General features: G+C 41.5%; 1 protein-coding gene across 2 annotated transcripts in view; it reads left to right on the forward strand.

Moving 5' to 3' along the window:
* Window positions 1–14,598, forward strand: part of LOC138966266 (glucosidase 2 subunit beta-like) — a 42,865-nt gene extending 28,267 nt beyond the window's left edge. For both annotated transcript variants that reach the window (XM_070338419.1, XM_070338420.1), the window contains 4 exons: window positions 342–411; window positions 2,262–2,426; window positions 2,788–2,887; window positions 6,768–14,598. In XM_070338419.1, the coding sequence (XP_070194520.1) occupies window positions 342–411; window positions 2,262–2,426; window positions 2,788–2,887; window positions 6,768–6,911 (479 nt within the window). In that variant the 3' untranslated portion in view covers window positions 6,912–14,598. The remainder of the gene's footprint in view (window positions 1–341; window positions 412–2,261; window positions 2,427–2,787; window positions 2,888–6,767) is intronic.
* Window positions 14,599–18,556: the final 3,958 nt, after the last annotated feature.

Genomic DNA, 18,556 nt, shown 5'->3' on the forward strand with positions numbered 1-18,556 from the left:
GCCTAAATTGATTAATGAATTGAAGATACTTTTGTACACTGTTTTGTTTTACTGGCGAACCTGCATTGGCGACAGCCTTTTGTTAACAACCACCCAAAAAGAATCGCAATGATTTTTTTCGATGCAATTTACCTTTCCATAACGACCACTTTGGGTTGAGTGGTCGTAGTAGACAGGTTTGACTGCATATATGTAACCTCTGAGTAAATTGGTTCAAGATTGAATAAAGGAATTTTACTTTGCATCAAGATAAAATGACTGATTTTATATTTGATTTCAGTGTATTCATCTCAAGTGCAAAGATTGTGTGTACAAACTGAAAACATTTGTGTTTCTTGCAGCGGCGGATGTTGTCAGGAAGGAGTACGACGAAGCAGCTGACAAAGTGAAAGATGCAGAGAATGAAGTCAAGTGAGTCAAACTTTATTGCCTTGTATTTCCCGAGTTTCCTTTGACTTTTTTGTTGTTGCGGTGGCTGATAGCTGGTAAAGAGCATAGCATGTTATATAAATCATGTCTTAAGTGTGAGGCCATAGCTTGTTTTTGTGTGTTTGAATTTTTGGCAGCATTTAGAGTTAGACATCCCAGCTATTGTTTTCAGACCCAAGTAGGATACTGTGAAATAAGATGTTTGTGTGGATATTGTGTCATTTGAGAGTCGACGACACTCTGCATGGGGCTTACGCGGTTCGCAGTGTGAACACAAAATCATGTAATGGTTTGGAAATTGTTTTGTAGCCTGACTTCATTGAGATAATTAAATGCATGTTCTGTGATTAAGGGGGGAGCAAACTGAGTCGGAAGCACATTTGACTTAAAAAAAACACATCATGAGTTTGTCACCATTACGAGTAATATCAGTGTATCCCTTGGATCGGTTGCAGATCTTTCTCCCAGAGATAACTTTTTCAATCAATATGAGGCTTATATCGCGCGTATTCCGTGGGTACAGTTCTAAGCGCAGGGATTTATTTTTTTATTTTTTAAAATTTTTTTTTTTATGCAATTTATATCGCGCACATATTCAAGGCGCAGGGATTTATTTATGCCGTGTGAGATGGAATTTTTTTACACAATACATCACGCATTCACATCGGCCAGCAGATCGCAGCCATTTCGGCGCATATCCTACTTTTCACGGCCTATTATTCCAAGTCACACGCTCCCATGGGGTCGCCTTCACGCGGCGGGAGCGTTTAAACAGAGCTACCCCACCCCTTTACTTCTCTTCTTTTGTCTTATTTCTGCCTTACCAGTCCTTTCACCTATATTTCCTTCCAAGAAAACTCTCCCTACTATTCCCTGCAGTTTTCCAATTCTTTTCTTGTCTTATTTCTACCTGACTGGATCCATCACCTTTATTTCACTTACCAAAAGTCTTCTTTTCCACATCCTTATTTCTCTGCACCCCGCATGTCGTAGGAGGCGACTGGCGGATTCTGTTTCTCCTTTTACCCTTGTTGGGTGGTTCTTGTATAGAATGTGGTCGATGTTTGTGGGGATTTTGGTCAGGAGGTGTTTGGTCCTTTGTGCTGGAAACTTGCATTCTCCCAGTGGGGTCGTGTATTGTACTACGTTGCAGGCCCCTGGAGCAATTTTTTGATTGGTGCTTTTGTGAACAAGAAACACTTAACAAGTGGCTCTATCCCATCTCCCCCCTTTCCCCTATCCCATCTCCCCCCTTTCCCTCGTCGCGATATAACCTTCGTGGTTGAAAACGACGTTAAACACCAAATAAAGAAAGAAAGGAATTCCAAGTCACACGAGTATTTTGGTGGACATTTTTATCTATGCCTATACAATTTTGCCAGGAAAGACCCTTTTGTCAATCATGGGATCTTTAACGTGCACACCCCAATGTAGTGTACACGAAGGGACCTCGGTTTTTCGTCTCATCCGAAAGACTAGCACTTGAACCCACCACCTAGGTTAGGAAAGGGGGGAGAAAATTGCTAACGCCCTGACCCAGGGTCGAACTCGCAACCTCTCGCTTCCGAGCGCAAGTGCGTTACCACTCGGCCACCCAGTCCTCCTTTTTGTACAGATGCTTCTCGGAGTACGCACATACTAAATATCCAAGGATCGCAGCAGAAGTCTCAGGGCTTGGAAAGCATGAACACACATTTACAGGGTCAAAAATTGATGGTGCCATAATGTGGTAGCCTTTTTTTCAGGGAGAAAGCAGCCCGAATTTCCATGAGGAAACCTCGAGGTTTGTAAAATGTTACTCTATCTTGACCATCATGTTGTGTGTGTTTCAGCGGACTGAAAAAATACCTGGAGGTGGACTACGGTCCGGATGAAGAGTTCAGCGCTCTACGTGACCAGTGTTTTGAGCTCACTGACCGCGAGTACACCTACAAACTGTGTGCTTTTGATAAATCCTCTCAGAGGCCCAAGGCTGGCGGTATAGAGACAAGTTTAGGGTGAGTATGCTGCAGGGTTTTAATTTGCATTGTTTGCTAAAAGTGAAGTTTAAGTGTAAAAATGCAACTTGATTTAAAAGGTTATAAATATATTTTCATTGTGGCAAAGATGGGAAAGTTTAGGAATGCAGATTTCTGGTAAAGTTTTGATTTGAGAATTACTTATTCAACAGCATTTTCAACAGCATGTCAGGCACATCAGTTGCTATTTTCAGGCCAAAATAGGATAATGTGAAATTAAATGTATAACAAAAAGTCATGTCTCACTTGAACAGCTGACATTCTCTTCCAGGCTGCAGAGTATGAGTTCTATGTGTGTGCAGGATTAGACAAAGGATGATGATGATATTAATGATTTCAGAAAATGGGGCCATTGGTATGGGCCAGAGGAGGACAAGTACGATGCAATGAAATATGAAAACGGGCAGAGTTGCTGGAATGGGCCCAGCCGTTCAACCCACGTGAGTATAAGAGACCAGCCAGTGACCACACAGATTAAACCAGATATTTTAAGTTGTAGATTGAATTAACAATATCTCTCCTAGCGTTTTTCTTTTGTAGATGTATGTACAGCTAAGTAAGTGGTCAAAACAGAGCTTGCATGATTTTTTGAAAGTAAAAATCGATGTCATTGTTCTGTACAAACAACGTAAGCTTGACATCAACCAAGAGAATGTGCCTTGGATTAGCTACAATGGAACCCCCCCTTCTAACATTTCCAAACATCTGAGAGAAAAAAAGGAGGGAGTCTTACAATGGAGGTAAATTGACAGAGGTCATGAGCATAAAATGTGAAAAACCAAGTTTTAAAGAGGAGGGAAGTCTTAAAACAGGAGGGTGTGTAAAAAGGGGTGTTCCACTGCACACACTCTGCTGGTTTATGCATCTTGTTCGGCTTATGCATCTTGATCATTCAGCAACTTTTAGTGTTCAAATAAAGGTTCCTAGGCCAAAAAAAAAAAAGGTCTGTTTACGGTAACCCGACCGACCCTAGTTTTTAGGCCCGACCCTAATCTTTTTTTTGGATCGTCTGAAAAAAACCAAAAAAACGCATCCAAAATAGAGCTGTTTGCGCTCAAACAGCAGACGACGGAAGGGAGGTAAGCTCAAAGTACTGTTTATAGTTATGTTGGGCAAAAACAGGGATTGATGAGAAGAAATGAACTGTGAAACATCATAGAGAGGGGAGGAAAAAAAAAAATGGGAAAAAAAGCCGACCTACCGACCCTATTTTTTCACCCTATGTTACCGTAAACAGACCTTTTTTTTTTTTTTTTTGGCCCTATCATTGTACAGATTTCACCACCATTGTAGAGAAATCAGGCAGAAGACTGTTCACTTATCGTGTGAATATGTGTAATACAAAACAAGCATTGACCTTAACGGGCAAAGTAGCCGCTCGTGGTGACACGGGGGTAGGACATGGATACCGTCTCTGCACAAACAGTTGACCTGTGACGTAATCCGCGACCTTATTAAGTCACGCTTAACAGTTTCAAACCATACTGAGAGAAAGAGAGGGAGAGGGAGAACTTTGAACTTTATTTATTTATCGAGGGAAACGGAATAAGCAATGTATACATGCTTTTTTTTATCCGGCCCTCGCCCATTGAGGGTAACTCGATTAATAACAAGAAGAAATAGAAGTTAAGTTAAATTACAATACACTTTATATAATTAACATGTCAAAAAATTAAAAAGACATTTCAAAATGCATTATGAATATCAAACAATGATGTAATATTATCACAGAATTATTTAATTGTTTCTAAGAGAAACAGCATGTAGAGTTCCTTGAAGGAAGTTTCACTGAATTGCATTTTGATTAAATCAGGAATGGAGTTCCACAATAAGGCGCCAGAATAAGAAAGACTTGATTTGTAAAAAAAAAAAGAAAAAAGGAGAGAGAGAGGGGGAGAGAGAGAGGGGGAGAGAGAGAGGGGGGGAGAGAGACACCGACAGACAGACAGACAGAGCTGTCGGCATCAAAGTAACAGATTAACAACAACAGTTGTCGCCGAGACCTTATTTTAGATAGTCTCGACTAACCACTGAGACGCCTGTACACAACACCGCTTTCCTTACCCGACTGTCACTGAACTTTGGATGAGTACAGTAGTACCTGCCATATCCGGTCACCCATTAGTCATTGCAAAGGTGACCGCAAATATCAGGTGGCCGTTCATTACAGGCCCCCTCCTCCTCCAAAAAAAAAACCCAAAAACACGATCAAGTTTTCATGAAGAAAAGAAAGCGATCATCCACGAGCCGCCGATTCATTGTCTCTGTTAGTTTTGCTTTTGTTTATACATCTTAATTATTTGCGTGTTTAACTCGATCGTCATGGCTAAGCTATTGTTTCGTATGTTTCTATGTGTGTTGTTTGGATTATTATATATGTATTTGAGTGTCAGATAAACAAGTGTTTCAAACTCACATCAGCTGTGATCGATCCGGAAGTGACTGCCGTAAATGTACATGTATGCGCATGTCTGTATTTACAGTTTGCGCATGCGTAAGTATTCTCTGCTGCCTTAATAACCTTCACTCTTTGCTCTAAAGTCAGCACCAGTCTTTTCTTTGTTGGAGTTTGTGTTGCCATTCTGAAAGACTGACTGACTGACTGAACAAATTCTTGACGGGCTTGCAAAGGCTTCAAATAATCACTCAACAATCACTCACGTCTTCATTCACGAAACAAACAAACACAAACACGCAGCGATCGCTCACACTCCAATGTAAACAAAAACAATCTTGAGTTTGACTCGTCAGCTTTATTAACAGGCGATACATGTGTTAACAGTTATAGAAAGTGGACAGGTGCTGATTTCTAACGGCCAGATAGCAGGTGGGAGGTGGGTGGGCGGGGAGAGCCACAGGCGCTCGCCCGCGAAAGTGACAAGTGGCCGTTAAGTGGCCGCTCCTGTCGAGTAAGAGGGGCACCTTAGGGCAAAAATCAGTGACCGTTGACCGCGTCAGACAGGTTAACGGCCATTAAGAGTCAATTATAGAAGGAAAACTCATTAGTCATGGGAAAGCTGGCCGCTCCAGGCAGGTTCACGCCCACGAAAGGGCCGGAAATGGAAGGGACTACTGTACACCTTCATTTCCAGAGATCTTTCACTTCCAGCTCACTATCATCCCACCCCCCACCCCCTGTCTTCCCCCCCCCCCCCCCCCAGCTCCTCTGTGGGCAGAGAGGTGTCACTGTCAGCTAATTGAGGTCACCTGCACTCACTCAGAGCAAAACCAAAAACTTTTGACACTGATAAAAAAATTAAAAGAATTAAAAAACAAAAATAAAAAAAAATAATTGAAAAAAAATTAGAATTACAAAAATTTAAATAAAATGTAAGAGAGCAAGAAAGGAAATAAAAAAAAAATAAAAAAAATAAATTAAGATAAAAAATAAATTCAAAAGATATTAAAATAAAATGAAAGAGAGAGCCAGAAAGGAGTGCAGAAGAAAAAAGTGAAAGCTGCATGCTCGGATGAACATAATAAACAAAACAATATTCGGTCCATAAGGAGCGTCGAACCACGCACCTCCGCCTTGCCACATAAGCGCCCTAAACGATTGAGCTATTGCGCGCTCGTCGAAATCAAGCCTCTCTTAGAGTATATCAACCCCTCCACACATCGAGAACGCCACGGGACGATGTTTCAAACCCAGACATACGAAATGACAGTACCACATTCAATTTAAGTTGAAAATGTCTTTGACAACAGCTGAAACGAATTAAAAAACATGTTATCTGACTAGTGTACACGCCCATGCTTTTAAAAGCTTCCATGCTTCGTGTATAAAGGTTTTATGTCTCACTTAGCACATGTCTTCGACGTCAAGTGTTAGGTTGAAACGCGCGTCCTGATGCGAAATTTTTAGCACCCGCTTTACAGGGAATTTTTTTTCCTGGCCGGGTGCCAAAAAAGAGAAAAACGTATAAAGCTAATATTTTCCGTTTGCCTACCGTTAGGAACGTAATTTTTTTGCACAAACCCTTGGCCCCACAATTCCAAGCTACTCGCCATATTTGAGTTCAATTGACCCCAGAGTACCAGAGATACAGTCCCCAGTCAACAAACAACGTGAATTTCAAGAGCGAAACCTAACTAGCCGGGCTATAAATAGCCGGCAGCTACAATAACCTTGTGAATGTTGACATGGTGCATAATGCTTATTATGATTGTGTATAATGCTGATTACAGGTGAACCTTCTCAATGTTCACATGGTGCATAATGCGTATTATGATTGTGTATAATGCCGATTACAGATGAACCTTCTCGATGTTCACATGGTGCATAATGCGTATTATGATTGTGTATAATGCTGATTACAGGTGAACCTTCACTGTGGCGTGGAGAATAAGCTGACCGGGGCCAGTGAACCCAGTCGCTGTGAATACCAGTTTGAGTTCACCACCCCCGCACGCTGCAAGCAGCCAGAGCCCGTCACAGGGCAGCACCAACACACAGAGCTCTAGACAGCCAGGCACATTTCTTACACTGTCACTATAGGACTTTGAACAAGGGTTTCAATACTAGAATTTCTTATACGAGGGTCAACTGAAAAGTATCGGGCCCGACCAGGAAGGAGTTGACTTACGAGTCTAGAAAAAAGTTTACATTTCAACATTGTCCCTCCACACACTTGTTCCATCTGTGCCTCAGATTCTTATTGCCGTTGCTGCAGAGGCCTTTGTATTGCAACTGTTGGTAGCCCTCAAAAGCAGTCATGACGTCATTGTCCGTTTCGTAGCGCTCAACCCTGTGGTACTTCCTCATGGTTGCACACATAATATCGTTTGAGGGTGCCAAATCTGGCGAATACAGCGGATGGTTAACGATCTCCAAGCCGCATTAATGATTTGTTGCCATGGAAACCAAGGACTTTTGGGCAGGGTCATTGTCTTAACGGAGCAACATCCCTTTCCGGAGCGTTCCTCGGTGCTTAGCTTTGATATGCTCTCTTAGTTGACTCAGAAGTATGAAATAGAATTCACCGGTTACTGTCTCATCTTTTGGAACTAAGTCCAACAGGAAATACCCATCTACCTCCAATAAAACAGATGCCATCACCTTTTTATGGGGAAATGACCCTGACCTTCTTTAGGTGGGTATAACCTTGATGCCCCTACTAAATGAATGGTTGATTGGTTTCAGGCTGAAAGTGATGTACCCTAGTCTCATCATCACAAACAAATCGGGACATAAAATCTTTTCGATCTGCCTCAAATAAGCGTAAAATGTCGCGTGCCATGTTCAATCTGAAGTGCTTCTGTTCTGGTGTAAAAGTTTGAGGACCTACCTTGCTTAAACTGTCTTCATGAAAAGTTTTCTTTACAGAATACTCCAAACTCTTCCATGTGAAATGCCAAGTGTATCAGCAATGTAAGAAATGCCAGTTGGTTAATGTTGCATCACCAGCGCGCATACAGCATCAACGGTTGTTTGAGTTGTAACCGTTGGTGGTCTTTTACACCGTTTGTCATCTTAAACGGTTTTCCTTCCAAGCCTGAATTTAGCTGACCACATTATTACTGTGGTCTATGAAGGGGGATCCCTGCCTAACGTTCAAGTCAGGTCATTATGAATTTCCAGTTGGCTAAATATTTTTCTTTGCAAATATTGGATCACTTGAGGTTTTTTTAGTTTTCTAGAATGTATGGTACTTTGAGAAACCAAGGCATACAAACTAACCGGTGAAAATACCTATTATTTTGCATGAAGTCTTCATAAGAACCTTTCTTAATTCATGCCACGTTTTAAATGTCCAAGTTCATCCTTCCTGGTCGGGCCCGGTACTTCTCAGTTGGCCCTCGTATAGTCACTGCACGAATTTGAACAAGGGTTTGATTTATATAAAAAAAAATTACTGTCACTACATGCAGAGGCGATTATGCTTTTTGTGTGTGACCTGAACCTAGCATACTTTCTTTTCAGCATAAGACTGACTGACCAGTATCATGCAAAATCACTTATATCAAAATCAAAAGAAAGAGTGGACCAGACAGAGTTACTCGATTAGAACTTGAACATTTTCTTTCCTATTTACTAGAAAATGAATATTACATTAAACATTGGGGATCCCAGGTCAGAATTAATGTTGTGGATGGCGTTTGGAAAACTGAGGCTCACATTTGGAAACATTCCATGAGTGACGAGTAGCTATTCATGCTTGAGAGGAACATGGGAAACGACTCCTTGTACAATCATGGCTATCGTGGCTTCATTCCACCTAGTATTCGCTGGTTGCGTGATGAAGTACTGTTGCCCAAAGTGGGCTTAGTTAGCTGTTTAATCAGTTCTGGATTATTGGTGTTCTGTAGGGGAAGGGAGGGTAAGTCGACCCCTCTAACGAATGCAGCTTATACCTCTCGTCTTTTTAAAAAAAATATTGTTTTTGTTGTAAAACCTGGTGTGTTCTCTTTCGTGTAAGCGTTGTGTGGAATATGAACGATCCAACTGGCACAGTTTTTAAATAAATAATAAAAGAAAAAAATCCTGAAGCATGGACGACTTGCCCTCCATGGAGGGCAACTCGTCCATGGAGGGCGGGTAATTCGTCCAGGTGGAAAAGGTTGTTCATATTACCCAATAGCATCACCTCGACATATGAAATTGACTGAAGTAACTGTTCTGCGTCAGTTTTGTTAATCGGAAGTGAGAATGACGTCATAATGAGTCGGCCTACGTCAGAAGTCGATCGACGTCTTTGCTATGCAGGGAGGGTGAGTATTTGAAGGGATAGATGTTCAAACATCTATACTTATTAGTTGCTCTGGTTCAAAGCGAAGCAAATGGGAAAATATATTTACAAATTGGACTTGTAATTGATTTGTGTCGCCCATTTCAGGTTGCGTGAACGTGAAATAGTTTAATAGGCCTACTAGTGTACGCGCACTTCCAATGACGGGAAAGCGCACCCCCCCCTCTCTCTCTCTCTCTGTCTCTCTCTCTCTGTCTCTCTCTCTCTCTGTCTCTCTCTCTCTCTCTCTCTCTCTGTCTTAATTAATCAATCAACACACAACTTCGAATATTATTTTTTTAGGCTACGTTCACTTTTATTTCAAATACAAACAAAGAACTTTTTTTAAATAGTTTTGACATTCACAGAAGAGAGAAAGATGCTCTCTCTCTCTCTCTCTCTCTCCCTCTCTCTCTCTCATGCACTCGCACACACACACAGCCACTCGCACACCCACATACACACACACCGCATAGTGATAAGCTTACACCTACACATACACACGCGCGTGCACATAATTTAAATCAACAATACGTCAATTTGTCTGTTAAAAATAAATAATAACATAAAAGAGTGTGCATTATAACAGTCCATCTTTGACGATGTCGACCGAACCACACAGTCAGAAGGGCAAAGCATCCAGAACATTTTAAACGTTAATTGTAGCCTTACAACAAAGACTGAACCGTCAAACAAATATCTCTTCTTCTTTAATAGGTTGAAATAGCGATTGACCGCTTCTCGGTTGAACCCCTCAGCCCGAGCAAATGAGGTTGCTTCTGGCTGTCGTAGGCTGATTTCAGGGTGTCTCCTCATGAAATGACGATACCAATCTTTCCCCGCGGTCTTCTTTTCCTTGTTGAAGGAATGGTTTATTCGATTCATTTCGGCAATTTGGTATGCCATTTTCATTAGGTCGTTTCTGGTGAGACCAAAGAACCTTCGTTCCCTCATGAGTATGAGTTCAACCAATTCCTGTTCGACCTCTTCTGGTAATGTTTGGTGCCTCCCCATTACTTTGATGTCACCATTGGCAAATTTGTCTTTAACCCCCTTCAACCCATCTCTATCTCTCTTTAACAGCAAAAATCACAAACATAATCACTCGTGTTCGTTCCTGCGCACGCAATGTGAGCCCACCCCTCACAGCTCCTGCAACGTATCATGTTCTCAATGTTGTATTCTCCACATAAAATACAAAGCCAGTCCTTCATGGTGTAGCCGTCAGAAGTTTTCTTGGCGGTGGTTTTCTTAGCGGTGGTTTTCTTGGCGGTGGTTTTCTTGGTTTTCTTTGCGACACCCTTCGCTTTTTCCTCTAATAGTTTTTTGTAAGGGCTTGAGGTTAGGACCTCAGACGATGTTCTCTTACGCCGTCTTGAAGACGGTGTCGGAAGCACGTTGCCAGTTGTGACTACGAGTTCATAATGCCCGACTTCATCTCCCCATGATGTATATCGGAGTGTCACCGGATGTTCAAATTCCTCTCCGTACTTTAGAGTGTTTCCTCTGTTGTCTGTTGCGTCGATGATAACGATTGTTTTTTTCAGCACTTCAGATGTTTGTTGTATCTCAAACTCCCCGACCATTGCTGTATTGACAGACATGGCCATGACTCTTTCGTGAACAGAGGAAAAACGGATGCGCTGGGGCATATCAGCATTCAGTGTATCCCCAACAAGATTCTGTGCATGATCGTCAATTTTTGTAATGATGTGAAGCATCACTTTGTTTCGTAAATTGTCAGCCTCCGCTTGCTCTCTCAATCTTAGACCAGGATCTATTGCTTGCCCATTTATTCGCCGTGCAGTTTGCAGGTCTGTGTCAGCTGAAATAACGAGGCTTCGGAAGAAGCAACGTCCATCTGACGCAGGGTTAATCACCGAACATGTAGTAGTGGGAGATGTTGCTGCATGTGTCATTGATCCTGTCGCTGGAGGCATCATTGGTTCTGTTGCGCCATTGGTCATGTTGACTGTTGCACCATTCGTCTTGTCGCTGGATGTGTCATTGGTTCTGTTGCCTGTTGCGTCATTGCTCCTGTCGCTGAATGCATCATTGGTTCTGTTGCTGAATGCATCATTGGTTCTGTCGCTGGATGCATCATTGGTTCTGTTGCTGAATGCATCATTGGTTCTGTCGCTGGATGCATCATCGGTTCTGTTGCTGAATGCATCATTGGTTCTGTTGCTGAATGCATCATTGGTTCTGTTGCTGAATGCATCATTGGTTCTGTCGCTGGATGCATCATTGGTTCTGTTGCTGAATGCATCATTGGTTCTGTCGCTGGATGCATCATTGGTTCTGTCGCTGGATGCATCATTGGTTCTGTTGCTGAATGCATCATTGGTTCTGTTGCTGAATGCATCATTGGTTCTGTTGCTGAATGCATCATTGGTTCTGTCGCTGGATGCATCATTGGTTCTGTTGCTAGATGCGACATTGGTCCTGTTGCCTGTCGCTAGATGCGCCATTGAGCATGTTTCCGGATGTGAAGAGGAGAGTGTTGCCAACGAAGGGAGAGCCTCAGTGATAGATGCCTCAAACTGAGAGTCCTCAAAAACCTCCCTTGAACATGGCCAAATACCACATGATCTGAACCCGTTCATAGCTGTCTGCATTGTTGCTGTTTTCAGGTAGGCCTCGTTGAATAAACTGCAAATTTGAAAGGGGGTGACCAGTCGTCCTGGGTTGTTTCGCAGCCAGCGTTCTATAGCCTGGTCGTAATAAGCTTGCAGAGGTTTGAAAACGGAGCGATCCATTGGCTGTGTCTTATGCGTTGTGTGGGGGGGCAAAGACAGCAGGATCACGCCGTGTTCTCTTGCAAGATTAATGGCATCGAGATTGCTGGTGTGGCTCTTATGTCCATCGAGTACGATCAGCACCTTTTCCTCAACGTTTGGCTTCACGTGTTTGATGAAGTGCTGCAACCATGAATAAAACATGTTGCCGTCCATCCATCCACTGTCGTTACAGGTAACAACAGAACCAACTGGCGATCCTTCTGCCAGGGAAGGAGGCATACGTTTTCTCTTGAATATGACAAATGGTGGAACATAGTTCCCGGCAGCTGAAGCACATACCACAAGAGTTGTGTTGACTCCTCGTTCACCACTGGACATTGAACCGATTTGATGCTTGCCCTTCTGTGCCAGAACCTTTTGGCATTTTTTCTGCACAGTACTTATCCCTGTTTTATCCATGTTAAAGATCCGGGATGCGTGCAAGCTGTTGTCATCGACGAGTTCTTCCAATAGGTTGAAATAGCGATTGACCGCTTCTCGGTTGAACCCCTCAGCCCGAGCAAATGAGGTTGCTTCTGGCTGTCGTAGGCTGATTTCAGGGTGTCTCCTCTTGAAAAGACGATACCAATCTTTCCCCGCGGTCTTCTTTTCCTTGTTGAAGGAATGGTTTATTCGATTCATTTCGGCAATTTGGTATGCCATTTTCATTAGGTCGTTTCTGGTGAGACCAAAGAACCTTCGTTCCCTCATGAGTATGAGTTCAACCAATTCCTGTTCGACCTCTTCTGGTAATGTTTGGTGCCTCCCCATTACTTTGATGTCACCATTGGCAAATTTGTTGGTTTTGTTTCGGTGGCGTCTTAAAGTTACTCTTGGAATGTTAAAATGTTCTGAACATGCATGCAGGCTCAATCCTTTCTGTAAGGCGTCCATCGCAGCAGATAGTGTTTGTGATGTCCATTGGGGCCTGTAAAATAAAAACAAACGACCATGCGAGATCAGCGTGCAACAAAACTCGTTCATCAAAGAACACCAGGAACTATACGCAGCTTGGAAACTTTTTACATTAAGAAATCGAGAGGTTTTTTTGTGTGGGGAAGGGGGTACGCGCACATTGACACCACATAATTATGTTATTTTGTTTCATTTATTTTGGTGAAAATCGCAAAAATTATGCATCATCTCGCGCCAAAAAAAATCTAGGCTACTAGCTTAGATTCTCGATGCTCACATTTGTTTATAGTCTCTGCAAACCATTATTGCGTCATTTTGTGACGTAATTTCAATATGTCAATACCGAACTTTTACGGGTTCTTCATCTGACACTATTTCTTGGAGATGAAAGAGTCTACACAGACGAGAGAGTGATATGGACCCATAGTCGGGTATTGTGACCCGGGTCGAGTTACACGACAAAGGGGGGGACGAATTACCCGATCATGGTACTCGCTGAACATTGCTATTTACCATTGTTCCTGGGATAGCCTGAGATCTCTAACTTTCGACTAGTTGTTATGAAAGCCAAAGCTTTTTTGCAGATCTGGTGCATTTTACGAATCAGCGGCTCCCATGCACTGACTGTGTTTTTTTTCGTGCAACAATTTTAGAGTGGAAACCATCAAAATTGATAAAGACTTACCGCTTTGCTGGGACCGTTTTTGTTGACATTTTTTTTTCTTCAACTGATTCAGGTTGGGTAACTCTGGCTTATGAAATCGATGATAATCACCCCTGCAGTGTCATGTTCTCAAAATCGAGGGGGGACGACATACCCGAGGGGGTCGACTTGCCCTCCCTTCCCCTACATGTTGACATGAGACATTTTTGTTTTGGTGAAAATCATAGGACATGTTATGTTGGTAACAACGAACAGTTCTTTCAAAGGAACTTGAAGATGAAATTGCCAGGCAAACAGGGTTCTCTTTACTCAGTGTCACAGTTGGTTGTGTGTTTCGCTTTTTGTTTTGTGATAAAAGGGGTGAGAAGATGGTGTAAATGTACTTGGCGTTCTTTATCAGCCTATTCAGTGTACGTAATTGTCGTGCCTGGATTCAGTCAGATTTTTTTTACAGGACATTGCGATATTCACATTCTTTGGAGTGAAATAATTTGGAAAACATGAATTGTGATTCAAAAAGGTTTGAAAGATTCCTTTCTTATTTTGGTTTTATGGCAGTACTTTTTCTTTTCTTTTGTTTTATTTTGTCATCTTGACTGTTTATGTATGATAATCAGATTATCATACTGTTGATTGAATTATGTTTATAGACACCGCTAAACTGGCAATCGGATCAAAAAAAATTATTGCTGTTTGTTCCTGGAGAACACTGTGAACCTGTTCCTTCATCCTATAGAAGAGTGTAGTTGTAACTTGGTTATCTGCCACAAATTGTCATTGAAAAAGAAAAGCAAAAAATACACATTACACAGTGACAATGTATTTTAATATATTTAAATTTTTGACAAAAAAGGTCTAGATGTCAGTATCACAGTGTTTTGTGAGATTCTTCATGTCAACTTGATAGTTTCCAGTAATTCAATCACTGTTGCTGTTTCGTTCTTTTTGAAACGTCTTTTCTATGATTAAGAGACCTTATTACTTGGTACATGAAATATGTGGTGTTGTATTGATGTTGCAGCAAATGAAAAGATTGATACCAGTAAAAGTGGAACTGGACATTCTGCACAATGTTTGTTGCATTTTGAAATCTTGCTCTGAAGTGAAGAGAAATTGACATTTTATCTTGAAGATGAAATAATGCATGCTCACTCACACACACACACAAACACACACACACACATCTTTTTTGCCCAGAAACAATACTGTACCAGCAAAGGAAAAACCTATCCAAAACAAAGTAAAGAAATGTGAAATGTATTTTCTGTCATCACTAGAAAGGTGCCGAATATTTGCACACATAATCAATGTTGTCTAAGAATTTTCAAGGAGGGTTATTTCCCAAGGAGTAGTGGTTTGTTTATCAGAGTGTTATCCAAAGCTGTGATGGCACACACGCACACGTACATACATGTGCATGAGCGTGCATACACACATACACAACATAAATAACTTCAAATAGTAGAGAACACTGATTCTACAAATTTATTTGCAAAAACAAGATCAGTTTTATTGACTTTGAAAAGTATGCTGTTGCAGAAAGATACCAAAACAAAACCAGACATGTACCAACACAGTAATGAAATGGAATGGTTTCTGGTGACTTGATTGTCATCAAAGATAACAAAAACTTGGAAACGGATAGAGTCAGTGCATGTTCTAACATCTATAATCTAATCAATATTTTCAGTTTCTTTGACTCGCCATCTTGAGATTGAAAAGACAACGCAAGCTATGTTGTTTTTGCTGTTCATCATCTCATCATTAGTTGTCCTTCCTTTCAAAGACTGTATGCTAGCAGTGAATGTATTATTTTGACTTATTATTAAATGTTCTAGGAATCTATAACTTTTCTTTATTTGTTTTAAATCAAACTTCATAATTCAATTGAAATAATTTGACAGATTAATTTTTTGATTAGTGCTTTTGTGAACAAGAAACAATTAACAAGTGGCTCTATCCCATCTCCCCCCTTTCCCCGTCGCGATATAACCTTGAACGGTTGAAAACGACGTTAAACACCAAATAAAGAAAGAAAAAAAGAAAGCATTAGGTACATGATGTAATACCAAAGGAAAACAAGAGGCGAAGCCTTCAAGGCTCCCGTAAGAAATCGACAAACAGTAACACAAACTCAATCACTCCGTCTCACACACACACACACACCACACACACACACAGAGTTAAAACTAACGCATCATATCTACTCCATGTATAATTTTCAAAAGGAGGCAAAACAGATATAATGACTGTACATGTATTTGTTGTTGGTGTAGTTGTCCCTGAAGGAGATCTTGTGCAATCCTCACACACACACACACACACAAGACCGCACAAACACGCATGCACACACAGACACACTTTTAAACTGCATCAGCATAATTATGGCAAAGCTTATCTACAATCATTAACCCACCCTAGAGCTTGCGTATCGAGATAATATATTCTTGAAATCGTCATACGACTAAGAGTTAAAGATATGGGCGTCACGATGGTCACACTCAGACAGGTTCACTGAGGTTATTTTCCCTGGTCCTCGCACTCCGAAGTCTGATATTTTCCAGTGACACGTTGTCCTGCTGGCAACCAGCTCCGCGTGCTTGGGCATGAACGGTCACCAAGAAGACCATTATCTCTCATATCCTGGCTGTGTAAAAGCTATTAAGGTCAATGACAGCAAAACCATGTACTTCCTCACTGCAGCCCTGGGAAGCTTTTTAACCCTGTCCCACTCAATTATCGGGATGTTCCTGTGGTAGCACAACCTCTTGTTTAGAGTACACTATGCACTATGTCTTTGTATTAGAGAGTTGAAGTCGAGTTGTAACAACCAGCAGTCCCAAGCTTTCTCATTGTCACACTGAAATGACCACAAAGTAATTAAGACTGCATTTAGATCAGTGGCACAATCACAAAAGTGTAAAAGATAACATAGATATGTACAACCGTACAGTATGGACGGCTGTAGGTGGTTGTACTTGTATTCAAATCACATGAAAACAAAAGGATGGCATAATTAGTAGCATACATACAGTCAATATAAAGAATAATATAATTAGTCCCTGCACATTATCGGCATCATTAACAGAGTATTTGATGCGTCATCATATATGTTTGGGACAGAAGAATGCTACTGATGTATATGTACAATATTTCCATGCAACATTGTCCATCTTTGCTGCAACAAATAAATCAAATAAATCACTACATGAGGATACTCTTTTCCTGCTTAAAAGCTATTAATATATCACACATAAATATGTAATGGTTATTTATTAATGTTAAAAAAGTGGGAAACAAATATGAATCAGTTTCTGGCTACATTTTTGGCTCACGTAAGTGTAGCCTATGCGATGCTAACTTCTGTCTGTCTGTGCGTGCGTGCGTGCGTATGTATGTACTAGATGAATACCCGCTGCGCCGGGAAAAAGTCGAGCCGAATACCCGGCTGTGCCGGGGACCCGGCTTTGCCGGGTGTACGCCGGCTTTGCCGGCGCACCGCACAAAGGAAGGAAGATAAACGCGCAAAACACTGGAGAAGAGTAGTGACCTTCTAAAAATAATATAACGGGAATATGGATTGAGCGTTGTCGACAGTGACCTTCTAAAAATAGAAACGGGAATATGGATTGACGCCACACGAAGGAAGGGAGGTAAACGCTGAAAACACTGGAGAAGATAAGGAAGAGTTACTGGAAATGGATCCAGAGAAAAACCAAAATCGGTTCAGCGCTGCGCGCTGAGAGCACGTGTTGAAAATTCTCATCGACCAGATTGTGTCCGGGGTCTCTCTGAATAAGCCCACCAAATTTGAAGCAGATCCATCGAGAACTTTGGCCGTGCATCGCGCACAGACACACAGACAGACACTAGTGTATATGTATAGGTTACAACACGAGTGGTTTTTTATATGGCTTGTATTTCAGTCAAGACCCAGCGGATGAATATCATCGGGAGACACGAGCCTCTGGCGAGTGGCTCTCGATTGATATTCCCGCTGGGTCTTGACTGAAATACAAGCCATATAAAAAACCACGAGTGTTGTAATCTGTATATCCCATTCTACCATCAAACACAAAGTGTAGACTACTAGCGGCACTGTTGCGATCTGTGCAGGGTAAAACTGTTGCCAGTGAGACTTAGCCCTTTTGCAACCTTAAACTAAGTGACCGTCGCTGAAAAAATAAAACGAATGAGTGCATCGATAAGTACGCGGTAACACTACTTTCAGACCATTTAAAAGCTTTAAGTAAAGGTTCATAAGTTGCAAGAAAGTAATGAAGTCGAATAGAAATTAATTTAGTTGAAGCGCACAATTCTTTTGTTTTGCGTTTTAGGTCGGCAGAACGGGCGAAACGGGTTTGGGACCCATTTGGCTTACTCGATTCAGAATTGATTACACGTTGTTTTCTCGAACGTGTGTAATTAGGCTTATTGACAGAGAAGCAAATCTTAGGGAACAAATATGTAGGTTTAGATTTAACCATTTGCTCCCTATTTGAAATGTATCTACGTGATAAACTGTTTTGCGAGTGTGTTTGCATGGATGAACTTAAACTGGTATGGGTGAGAGGAAAACGCGACCGACACGTCTGTCACCGCCGATTGATTGCATTTTGAAGGAATATGACTGGATTACGGAAAAATATGTGGACTTACTGCAGAGCCAGGCAAAAGAGTAGACTTGCTCGCAAAACACGTGAAACAGCCGATGTTTGATAGCTGAAGGCGCACACCAAAACACACTACCGACAGATTCTCAAAAGTCGTCTGCTAACGATGCAAGGGGAGGGTACTCGTGTTTTTGTTTTGGTTCGCTAGCATCTGGTTATCTTGTAAGTTGAATGTTCGTTTTTTTCGACCTGCATTGCTTTCATAATGAAAGAAACTTTTGCTTATTGCATCTCATACATCAGATCAGTTCTGAGATTCATTTTTGCGTGCAACTGATATGGTTTTCTGAGCCGTGCAATACGATTTTAGAACTTCATACAAATGTGTCACATTGTTCGGCGCGAGGTC

This window comes from Littorina saxatilis, linkage group LG5 (genome assembly GCF_037325665.1).
Source record: "Littorina saxatilis isolate snail1 linkage group LG5, US_GU_Lsax_2.0, whole genome shotgun sequence".
NCBI lineage: Eukaryota > Metazoa > Mollusca > Gastropoda > Littorinimorpha > Littorinidae > Littorina > Littorina saxatilis.